At 31.3% G+C, this 13,071-nt stretch overlaps 1 protein-coding gene across 5 annotated transcripts in view; it reads left to right on the forward strand.

Moving 5' to 3' along the window:
* The first annotated feature begins 5,694 nt into the window (after nucleotides 1–5,694).
* LOC145334927 (transmembrane protein 164) overlaps nucleotides 5,695–13,071 on the forward strand; it is a 38,965-nt gene continuing 31,588 nt past the window's right edge. For 4 of the 5 annotated variants that reach the window (XM_080180564.1, XM_080180560.1, XM_080180562.1 and 1 more), the window contains exons 1-4: nucleotides 6,969–7,034; nucleotides 9,414–9,463; nucleotides 10,496–10,545; nucleotides 10,716–10,781. In XM_080180564.1, coding sequence (XP_080036690.1) covers nucleotides 6,982–7,034; nucleotides 9,414–9,463; nucleotides 10,496–10,545; nucleotides 10,716–10,781 — 219 coding nt within the window. In that variant the 5' untranslated portion in view covers nucleotides 6,969–6,981. Of the gene's footprint in view, nucleotides 5,859–6,968; nucleotides 7,035–9,413; nucleotides 9,464–10,495; nucleotides 10,546–10,715; nucleotides 10,782–13,071 lie in introns of those variants that run through there. The other variant, XM_080180563.1, reaches the window with a different exon arrangement.

Below are 13,071 nucleotides of genomic sequence, written 5' to 3' on the forward strand. Positions count from 1 at the left end.
GCTTGTTGTTATACTTGTTAATTTTAAAATAAGGGGGGGGGGGTCTGTGTTCGACTAGGTTCTTTGAGGTTAAACTGTCAGATATTTACTTTAAGAATTAAAATATTTTGTATGATTTCCACCTTATTTTTCCGTTTTATATTCATTCATTTGCGGATTTTAAATATATTTTTTTCAGATGTTACTGATATAGGAATCATCATGCAAAGTTTAAAACCGATCAGACAACTCTAATATGTCTAAATTAACGAGCTAACTGTTACGGACGGACGGACGGAACGACCCTAAATATAGAAAGGCTTTGCTTTTAAAAATTAAAATATTTTGTACAAATATATCCACCTTTTATATCCGTTTTATTTTCATTCATTTGCGGATTTTAAAAATATTTTGTTTTTATATCTTTTTCAAAGATTACTGAAATAAATAAAGTGTAATCAATGAATCAAACTGGTAATTTTTTTTGGGGCTGTAGCGAAGGATCTAACCGCTGGACCGATATGGTTCTCCTTTACAGTGAAGCTCTTTATTACATTGGCTGTGCTACTATTTATAACTATTTAAGGTGAGGGTATCACCCTCCTCCCAAGAGAAATCGCCACCTCCCTAAATCATTCTTCTTTTTAAATCTACGTGCGGATTCATCCCTAGCCTCTAGGGGCTTTGCCCCAAGAGTTAAAAAAAAAAATAAGGCGAAATTTGTAAAAGGACCAAGGAAATCTTCAGCAAAAAAAAGGACCAAGGAAATCTTCAGCAGCAAAAAAAAGGATCAAGGAAATCTTCAGCAAAAAAAAAAATAGGGGGGGGATTTTTTTGTTTTTTCTTGGGGTTGGGGGTATCCCACCCCCCAAGAAAATAGCCTAAAACCACCACAGGACCATTAGGTATATTCCCTGAAGAGTAGAATCCGATCGGTTCAGTGGTTACCGAGACTTAAGCTTCAGACGGACGGACGGACAGACGGACGGACAGACAGACATCAAGCTACTTTGTATTATAGATTGGGTTATTGAATTCAACTCCCTCCTCCGGAAGTGCCTCTAGAGGCCTCTATGGGCGTATCCGCTAGCATGTAAAAAAAGTAATATTTTAAATACTAAAAAGTCTATGTTTAAGATTCCCTAGTACATACGTATTTTTCTGATGCCAAAAAAAGTTCATTATATAGGAAGGCAGGGGGTAAGGAGGAGGGGTAAAAAAGTTCATTATACAGGAAGGTAGGGGGGAGGGGGAGGGGTAAAAAAAGAAAGCAAAAAAAAGGGGAAGTAGAAGTAAAATAAAACAGTTTTTATATGGGTTCTTTCTCGTCCCCCCCAGGTTAGGTCAATAAAAGGGGAAGGAAGAAATTGCGTATTTGGTGTTAAACATTGTAGTAATTTTTTGGCCTTAATACTTTTTGCTGTTTTAAGTGGAAATTCTGCGTATATGATGCTTTATAGTGTGTGTGTGTGTGTGTGTGTGTGTAAGTGTGTATGTGTGTGTGTGCAGAGTGTTTGGTGCGTGAACTACATATGTTTGTAGTGTAGTATAATGGATATATGATACTTTGATATATGAACAGGAGAAAATTTATCGTCAATTTAGGTTGCTAATATGGACTCCCTTTATTCAAGGGAAGGAGATGGAGTAAAGGTTGTGGATAAGGGGATATCGTTATTTAAGCCAGCTGAAATCATTACTTTATTAAAGTACATAAAAATCTGGTGCAACATCCAAGTAATTATACATCTATTTAATGTATAGTTTTTCTGTGCGCTTATTTTTCTTTCTTTCTTTCAAGTTTCTGTCTGCTAGAAGCTTTTATATGCACTAGTTTAAAATTTTGTGAAATACAAGTGTTTTATTTTTATACTTTAGTAGTTAAGTATAATATGAATTATGCTGTTGTATGATTTTATGATTGTTATACATTTCATTTATAAGTGATTATTAAATCTAATAAAAAATCCTCAAAAATTTTGTGAAAAATCTTTGAATTTTGAATCAGTGAATTTGCTTTAAAATTATATAATATTCCTAAGTTATTAGTTAAAGTGATTTTGTTTTGTATGAAAGATATATAGAAATAAAGCTTCCCTAAAAAGATTGATAAAACGAAATATGCTTATACTATATGTAAAATAGCCTAAAACCTTCCTAGAACCTATGTAAAGCTTGCTTGCATGGGGGAAACCAATTGGTTCAATGGTTAGCGAGATCTGAACATCCAAGACACCCTACAATTGATAATGTTCGTTTGTCCTTCCATTTCAGAGCTTCGCTTTTATGGATGTTGTCATCCTTGTTTTTGTATATCTCCTTTTTTAACTGAATTATGAAAACAGCTGATCTGATAAAAAAACTTGTCCTGTTTTTGTTGTTGGTTATGTAATGTGGAATAATGGATATATTATACATGGATATTTTGTCCTCATAGGTTGATAATAAAGTGTTGGTCAGTAGATTCCTCCAGTAAAAAGGGGAAAAGTGGAAGGGGGTAAAGGCATGGATGGAGGGTATCGTTATAATAGCCAGCTTGAAGTACCATTTTATTAGAGCAATATCCACGTGATTATATATCGATTTGTGGAATTTTGGTTACCAAGCAGTTAAACAACTTGGGTTAGTTTTGTATTGTAAGTTTGATGTAAAATTACACTAGTAGGTACCCAAAGTTATAATTAGTTGGCCTAGAAACTTTGGGTACCTTTTCTTAAATTTTATTGGCTGGTTACAAAATAGTAGTTTCTAAACTTTTTAACCAATAATTTCAAAGGGTTTAACTAATTTCAATCAATAGGCATATACATCTTTTATCGTCCATTGTTTTATTATCTCTTCTGTTCCAATGTTCTCCCCCCCCCCTGTTTAAAGTCCATTTAAAAAGTATTAATAGTTCTTACATTTTTTTGTAGAAGTGTAGAAATGCCCATCTCACTTTTTTCTTCTTATATGCAGCATTAGATATAGAATACGTGGATATTGTGACAGGGTAATTGTTGTTGTTAATTTAGTTTGCTAATATAGTCCTCAGATATTGGTCAATACGTTCCTCCATGGTCAGGGGAAGGGATGGGGGGAGGGGTATCGTTATATTAGCCAGCTTTAAGAAACATTTTATGCGAAAATCTGACACAATATCTACGTATTCTATATCCATTTAGGCAGCTAGTAGGCAATAGTACGCTAAAGAAAAAAATGCGTTTGTACTCCTAGTTTTAACTTCGCAGTAGAATGTAAGACAAGTTTTCTAAGAAATAATGATTTTTTTATAAAAGTAAGAGGATGGCTGTCTGTTTCTTTGTCTGTAGCTTAAAATCACACTAACCACTGGACCAATATGACATTCCGTTACAGTGAAGCTTTATATAGGTCCAGGGAAGGTTTAAAACTATCTTGTTTGGAGGGTTTTAACTTCGCAGTAGTTATTTTAAGACAATTGTTCTCAAAAATAAAGTTAAGTTCATAGAATTGTTTTTTATAATAAAAGCAAAGCTGCTTTATGATTTAAAATGTCTGTCAATCATATTTGTTAATTATGAGCTTTATTTTCTCTGCTTCTATTTAGGATAGATGACTTAAATTGTATCAAGTTTAAAATACCAATGTAGTTTTCATAAATACTGAATGTACTGTATTGAAAAAATTTCTGAATTCTTGCACTTCAACGAAAAAGAAATAATATATAGTAATAAAGAAACAAGGATGACAACTTCCATAAGTAGCGAAGCTCATAAATAAAACTGCTTTAATATTGAACAGACTGACAGTAAAAGATACTTAACTGACTAACAGACAGACGGACAGACGGTGTGACCGGGAGAGAGACAGACAGATAGTCATATAAACAGACATACATACAGACATCCAGACAGACAGACATACAGACATATAGACATACATACAGACAGACATAAAGACAGACATACAGACAGACAGACAGACATAAAGACAGACATACAGACAGACATACAGACAGACATACAGACAGACAAACAGACATATAGACATACATACAGACAGACAGACATAAAGACAGACATACAGACAGACATACAGACAGACATAGAGACAGACATACAGATAGACATACAGACAGACATACAGACAGACATACAGACAGACATACAGACATACAGACATACAGACAGACATACAGACAGACATACAGACAGACATACAGACAGACATACAGACAGACATACAGACAGACATACAGACAGACATACAGACATAGTGACATACTGACAGACACGCATATAGATATAGAGACATACAGACAGACACACATATAGACGTATAGATGTACAGACGGACGGTTGAACGGACAAAGTGAGCTATAGTGTAGCTTCGCTGCTTAAAAAGAGGAGTTTAGGTTGAATAATGATGAACTGAAATCTAATTTCCGAATGTGTACACAGTTTCCGCGGTGTTTCCTAATCCTATCTCAATATTTACTACTAGCTAAAAAAGCATCAAACTTCAAAAAAAAAATTTAAAAATTAAAATTTTGAAAGTATAATGTACAAATCGTTTATACATTCAAATTTTTATTTTTTTGGAAGTGAATATTGAGATAGGATGAGGAAACACCGCGGAAACTGTGTAAACATTCGGAAATCAAATTTCAGTTCATCTGAATAATCTTGTTTACAAATATGTTTTTATAAAACAGTAATTATCATAACGACGTTTGTACAAAAGACCAAATAATAAAAGACCTAATAGATAAAAGACCTAAAAGACCAAAAGGACATATATGATTAAAGCCAAAATGTTTATAAACCAAAAATAATTTAATTTAGTTTAAGAAAAAATCGTCCAATTTTTTCTTGATAAATCCTTGAATTTTTATTCAATATTCGATTTTGATAATTCTGAATCGAGAGAAAATGAAGTTTTTGTGTGTTTTAAAGGAACACTAACACAAACTAGTCTTTGATCTATAAATGGATAATATTAATACTTGGATGTTGAACCAGATTTTCATGTACTCTAATAAAGTGATACTCCTTGCTGGCTAAAATAACGATAAACACCATACATCCCCTTTCCCACATTCCCTCTCCTCGTACTGGATGAAAGAACTGATCAATAAATGAGGTCACTACTAGCAGCCTAAATTGACGACACATATTCCCCTGTCAATATATCCACGTATATTCTATATCCATTAATTTGTAAGACAAGGCTCACTCAATATTACGCGATCTGCCTGTGAAAGAAGTTAGTTGCATAATTTTAATGCAATTGGGAAAATAGTTTTTTTTATTGCATTGTATTTTAGACAACTTTCCGCGTATAATAAAATTAAATATTATAAGATTAAAATCAGTTTTGTTAGACTTGCGAACAAAACAAAGCTGGTATTTATGATTTTTTATTTTAATATTTGTTGAAATTGTCTGTAATACGATGATCTTTTAGTATTGCTGAGAACCGATTATGATCCACTGCACTGGATATAAATCGGTTTCGAAGTCAAACTCGAAGAATAATTCATATTTTGGACAAAGCCCAAATTGTGTAAAAATGATCCATATGACGTCATAAAAATGAGGGATTATCCATCTCTTTTGTAGGGGTTTTCTTTCCCACTTCTCATCTCATCTCCCTTATTTTTATGACGTTACATGCATCATTTTTAACGTAATTTTGGCACAATTTGGGCTTTGTCATTATTTTGATAATTTCTTTTAAAAATCAATATTGATTAGAATAAAATGTAAAAGAACGACAAAAATGGAAAAATAGTGATAATATTCATATATATGCTTAAAAATAAAGTGAAAAAAATAAACTTTATATAAATAGAAAAAGTTGAAAAGTGATTTTGTATAAAAAACATTGAAAATGGAATCCACAGATGAATCTAGAAGGTAAATTCTTTAAATTTTGTACATACTTCTAAATAGTGTTTAATATTAAATGCGTTAATGCCCTATATTTGTTAATGCTTGTTTTTCTGACCATTTAATCAGTTGAGCTTAGCTTTTATGGATGCCATTCTTGTCCTTAGAATGATATTAGAAGGATTAAACAAAAAAAATGTGACGAAATTTATAAAGCTAACAAATACATACTTATACAGGGATTTATAGGGATAAGACAATAACCGATAAATTGATGTACATCCTTAATGATAATACACAAAATTACACCTTCTGTAGATTATAATTGGTGGTAGAAATGTTTGGACTCTCAACCTAATGAACCAACAAATCAGAATTAAATAAAAGTTTCCAAAGTTTTTGAGTCAACGAATAAGAAAACGTTATTATAAAACTTTGTTTACTTGTGTAATACACTGCCCAATGACCATGCACCCCTTCTCTGACTTTTATATGTAAGAGATAAAAAAATAATATGTAAAACAAATTCAAATGAATTTATTAGTATACTGCAAGTTATCGTTGCAAACAGTTATATAACTGATAAGTTATAATATAACAAGGATGACAATATCCATAAGTAGCAAAGCACAAAAGCAATCATGGAATGGATTCACGGACAAAGGGAGTTATAGAGCAAATTGTTTTGCTACTTGGCTGTGTTAATATTCCCGTTACCATTAGTTGATTTTCAAAGACCAAATTGAGAGTCGACAAAAGGTCATTGCGATATGCTAATACAGTTATTTAACCCTTTTTAACCCCTATCTCAAATGGCAGCCGAGAAAATCATAATTCCCCCATAGCGTTATTGGCTGACTGACTGACAGACAACGGTAATTATAGTATAGCATTGCTACTATATGTGAATTATTGAATTACCAGCGGCTGCGCCCCTATTATCTTGGGGCCCTATATTCGATGGGATATGGGAGTGCAGAAAATTAGCCTAAAACCATACCCAAACCTTTTTTATGAAAAATAAAAATAGCCTAAAACCATCACAGGAACTAAAAAACCTTCTTTAAAGAGAAGGGCCATATCGGTTAAGCAGTTAGTTAGATCCTTAGCTACAAAGAAAAACTTACTACTTTATATAATAGGATATATAATGAGCTGTTTAACAGTAAATAGAACTGTACCTGACTATGAAATATCTGATAGGTATAGATACACTCATATAAAAGTAACAGGATACCTATACGTGTGTCTGTATATGTTGTCCAAAAGGATCTCACTAACCGCTGAAACTAAATGGTTCTCCTTTACAATACATTATATACATTTAAATATTTATTCCAATACGAAATAATATACAAACATTTCTAGATTATGTTCTAAATGATAGTAAGCCAGAATTCATCTTTTTAAAAGAAAACTTTTACTTATACAATATGTTTTATAAAGGCTTTTCAAACAATTTCTATCTACAATTATCCCATTTAATTTTAGTTGTAAAAGATAGATCTTTAAAAATAAGCATAGAGGACGATTTCATTAAGTGGGATGACAACAATATTATGCACACTCTATTCTTTTATCTCAATTTACTTGTAAACTCCTTCATAATGCTGGCTTGAATAACAATATAATATATGATTTTATTAATTTCATATCAAACTAAGCCTAACATACACATTGTTTTTTTTATTCTTTCTATATGGATTGGTTTATATACATTTTAATAACAAATATTTTTATGTAATAAGAAAGTACATTTATTGGAGAGATTTTACATTTTAGATTTTCATTCTCTTAGAGATAATCAGGGAGGGAGGAGACATTAAAGTGTAAATTACACTGGTACCTAACGTTTTATAATCTTGTCTTCGTTGCCTTAAACACTTTGGGTACATAACTGATTTCTGATTGGTTGGTTTCAAACTAGCAGTGTCCAAACTTTTCGCCCAATATTTTAGATCTACAAAAAGGGTATTTTCAGCATTTAGGATGTATATAAATTTATCGTCTATTTGCTTATCCCTTAAGATCCCTGGTGATACTATACGTATATTATTAGTAGCGAAGCTACTCTATAATTCGAAATGTCCGTCCGTCCGTCTGTCCATCCGTCTTGACAGAATAGGGGAAACGTGATTTTCTCGGCTCCTATAAAAGCAAGAGAGCTGAAATTTTTAGGGATTAAATTTGTTACCATTCTTCATATTTTCTCCAAGTTTCATTAAGATTTGTCAATGGGTTGAGGTGCTAGATCGAATCCTACATTTTTAAGTTTTCATGATTTTCTCAACTCCTATTCAAGATAGACGGCTGAAATTTTCAGGGATTGAATACTTTTATATTCTGTTTTTTTTATCAAGTTTTGTCAAGTTTATTGGTTAGGGTGCTAGTTCGATTCCTAGATTTTTAAGTTTTTATGATTTTCTTTTTTTTTCCTATTTAAGACAGACGGCTGATATTTATAGGGAATCTATAAGTTTACAAAGTTTCATTAAGATTTGCTTATTGGTTGAGGTGCTAGATCGCTTCTTATATTTTCAAGTTATTAATCTTACTAGGTTTCGTGATTTTTTAGTTTTATGTTTTTTTATAAAACTGCAACATAGTTTATTTTTGCCGGATATCTATCCATAATTTTTGTGCTTCACTACTTATGGATGATGTCATCCTTGTTATTTTTCAATCAGTTCCGTACTTCTGACCCATCAAAACAAAATGTTAAATAAAATCATTTTGTCGGAAAATAAGATAAATTTTATGATGGAAAATATTTATAATTTTATTTTGAAGTTATAAAACATATGATTTGATGTAGAAAAGATAATTTAATTCATTCTATAAAGATTCCAATGACAATAAGGCATTTACTTTATAACTTACTCTTTCTTTCTTCTGCGACCATTAAACATCAGGGATTTTAAGGGATAAGACAATAATTACAACAAGAAGTACAAGCCCAAGTCAAACAAAAATTATCTATAGATTGAAAAGTTTGAAAAATGCTGTTTTGTTTTAACCAATCATGATTAAAAAAGGAATTCACAAGTTTTATGTCAACAAATATGAAAACTTGTTTATAAAACTTTGGTTAACTGTATAATTTGCAGCCCAATGTCACATCCCTTACTGTTTTGCTGGTACCCAAAGTCTTTGCAATTTGCCAAAATAGTAAAAGTTGCAAATGTTCTGGTACCCAAAGTCCAAGACCGTCAAAATGAATTTTAGATCCCTCCCTTTCTCTCTAGATAAATCTTTCATTCGTTCTCTCAAAAACTACAGGGACCTTTATAAATATTTATTGTTTGGTTGTAAGCTTTTCCTGAATCACTTTTCCCTAATTTTAGGCAAGCAAAGCTTTTATATAATTAGGATCTGTATGTCAGTATGTCTCTTTTATCAATATATGAAAAGCATTCTAGCATATTGCAATGTTAGTTATAAAAGTTTAGTTTTTTTTTGTTCGAAACAGTACATTGTTATGAATTTGATAATTAGTCAATGTTTATAGTGATTTTTTTGTCAAGGAATTTATAATTGATAATCTACACTTGTTCTTTATAAAATATATAATTTTATATTCAGGTTGTCATATGTTATGGATTACTTGATAGGAGGTGTTGACCAATCTAAATGTAAGTTTTATTTTAACAAGGATGACATTACAGACGTTATAGAGTGGTGTTACTCCCCTTCCCAACTTTTGAACCCTTGATTTAACCCCTCTAATTAAAAAATACATTAGATTATACCCCAAACAAGTTTAAAACACTTCATGTTATCTTCCTAAATTATTTTTACCTTTAAACACCCATTTATACCCTGCTCAGAAAAACTTCCTTGGATGACAACATCGATGAGTAGCAAAGCTTAAAATTATTATGCATGGACAAAAGGACAATGTTAGTTATAGAGTAAATTGTCAGTTGTCATATGAAAGAAAAATAAAGAGAGAGAAGCAAGAACTATATATCTGGTTCAGTAATAACCAACAGACAATAAACCCTTTGACTGCTAGACATGTTCATGGTAATAATTATTGCCTGTTTGTGAGTCAAGTAATTTTTTCTTTTCTTTCTATTACTGTAATGCCTCTGACATAGTAGTAGTAGGTACAACTTTAAACGTCTATAGTTATGGATTTAAATTTGAATGAATAAGAACATATCATAGGAACAATTCGGTTACATTATTGGTTAAAACGGTCCTAGGACAAACGCAGGAGTGGAAACTTAATCTGACCTAACCTATTTTAAACCATTTTTAAGGATTTTTAAATTTCTAACTCCTGCGGGTGGGGGGGGGGGGGGGGGTATTTGTATATTCATATCTTAACCTAACCTAACCTGTATTAGAAAAACGTGATTAAATTAATATTTTAGCACTCCTGCGTTTGTCCACTCCGACGTTTGTCCTGGAACCGTTAAAGCGTGTTCGTAGTTTGGTATGAAAGAGCAGTTATTTTTATTTCAAATTAAGTCATCCAGGAAAAAGTTATAATTATTAGGATAAAGCTGGCTTTTGGGGAATTTTATTATTGGAATATGACTTAGCTAAACCTGAAAAAAAATCTACGTCTGCTAGAAATTCCTTTGCAGTTTGACGGATTATTATGAATGACAGAGCATCTAGTTTATCAAATCTATTATAATTTTGTTTTGTTTCAGCGGGTAATGGAGGTCCAGGCTGTTATGAGTTCAGATCTGATTACAGAAAGGTTTGTTTATCTATCTATTTATGTATCTATCTATCTATCTATGTATCTATCTATCTATCTATATATCTATCTATCTATCTATCTATCTATCTATCTATCTATCTATCTATCTATCTATCTATCTATCTATCTATCTATCTATCTATCTATCTATCTATCTATCTATCTAGGCTGTGGAAAGTATTATTCTAGTTAGCCTTATTCTTGGAATCTTATACAAAACAAGATCTAATAAGGTAACTTGATATTTTTATGTTTTGTAGCAAAGCTTTTCTATAATTATGGTCAGACCGACAGTATGTCAGGGGACACTGGGCTGTTTATTAGACTAGTCTCCACAGTAATATTTTCTTATTCGTTGGCTTTTCAACCTTAAAGACTTTTATTGAATTTTGATTGGTTGCTTTGTTTAGTTGAGTGTCCAAACTTTTCAACTACTAATTTTAATCTAAAGAAGGGGTATAATTTTGTGTATTATTATGGGGATGTAAAACACTGGTTATTTCAGCCTCTAATAGAGCTAGAGGGCTGGACTTTGTTTTTGGCTTGTTCCCGAATTCAAATTATAACACAATCAAAATTACATTTTGCTTCCTTGTTCCTTTCATTTAGTAACCTTTGTTTTTACGCCTTTTTTTACTTAAAAACCAGATGGACAATTAATCATGTTATAAATGCAATTTTGCTACAAATGAAAACAATTATCCTTGTTTATAAAAATATTTTTCTATTTTTATGTCTTCTTTTACATCTATCTATCAGTGTACTTGTAAATAAATGTAATCTTGTATAGCTTCAACTAAAAAAAAGCTTGGGATATAAGAAAATATAGATTTAAAATGGAGATTAGTTATTTCTCGCATCGTATTATAAACAGCGTTCTGCTGATATAACATGTACAATCATAAGATTAAAACCAGTTTTTTAGTCCTGAGATACCGAAGTTTTATGATAATGTTTTCTTAACGTTGGGTACTTTTATTGAATTTTGATTGGTTGGTTCATTATGTTAAGTGTTCAAACGTTTCAACCACTAATTGTAATATACAGAAGAGGTACTTTTGTGTATCTTCATTGGGGATATACATCAATTTATCGGTCATTATCTTATCCCTTTAGATCCCTTGGTAATAAGGTTAAACTATTCTGGGAAGTAATCTTCAAATTCTTATAATGAAATTCTGAATTTGATGAATTGAGGAAAAGAAAGGAATGTAAATTGAATTTACCTTCATTCTCTTTTTCTGTTATTTTTGTACTTTTAAATTTGATAACTTTATTTTATAACAATTTTTTAATTCTATCAAAATAAGATGTTATATATAATGTTATCCATGATCGTAGATATGATCAGTAAAATAAACTAATGTTTTCAAAGTTTTATATAGGATGAAAGCAAATTAAAAGCTAGCACTTTTTTTCTCAGGATTTTAAGGGATAAGAAAATGAACTATAAATTGATGTTAAGACATTACCCCTTCTGTAAATTAGAATTATTGGTTGACAAATTTTGACACTTTTTGTTTAGGCCTAAGTATTGGGAATTTATTAAAAGTACTCAAAGTTTTAGGTTTTCATTGCCTAATCAAAGTATAATTTAGGTTATGATGAAATATTGATTGGTTAGTACAAACTAGAAGTGTCTAAACTGTTCCACCAACTATTTTAATATAGATAAGAAATAATATACTTCATTATAATTTGGGGTGTACATTGATTTATCGTCCATTGTCTTATCCTGCAGCTTGAACAATATTACAAAAACAAATTAGTCACCAGTGTTTGTCATTTTGTAATCAAAGTATAATCTAGCAGTGTCTGAGCTTTTCCCCCAATAATTTTGATACACGCTATAAATAATGTATTTCTCAATGTTTGGGACTTACATCAATCTATCGTCCATTGTCTGATCCTGTAGCTTTGACAATATGAACAACAAATTAGTCACCGGTGTTGGTCATTTTGTAATCAAAGTATAATCTGGCAAAAACTTGTAATCAAAGGAAATGATGGAATATTGACAAATATCCCAGAGAGTTCAATCTGTTTCATTAACAAACAACTAGCGACTATGTCCCTAGATGCCTCTAGGAGCCATAGAGGGAAAAAGTATGAAGGGAGTCGACCCTTTACTTTTGACTTTTAAAACAAGTTATTTTCAAGTTTTTTTTCCGAGGGGCGAATTCTTCTAGATTGGTAGAGGAACCCTCCCATAAAAAAGGTTGTAAACCCCCTCATGAATACCGGAAAGGAGAACCATATCGGTTGAGTGGTTACAAACACAGACAGAAAAAAAATCATGTTTAAGTTTGTCTCTATCTTTGCTAAATTGTTGCAATTGCAAATAACTATACGTCTAGATGATAATAACTTTACAAAGTGCGAAATATCTAATTTAATTTTATATTTATAGTACATGCAAACATCGTATTTAAGTGAAACATCGTATTTAAGTGAAACTACGGTGCTTTCCCTTTAAGTACAAGTTGATCATTTAACCCTCTACCCTTTATTTTTAAAATAAGT

Source organism: Acartia tonsa, chromosome 13 (genome assembly GCF_053477335.1).
Source record: "Acartia tonsa isolate MP-2025a chromosome 13, ASM5347733v1, whole genome shotgun sequence".
NCBI lineage: Eukaryota > Metazoa > Arthropoda > Copepoda > Calanoida > Acartiidae > Acartia > Acartia tonsa.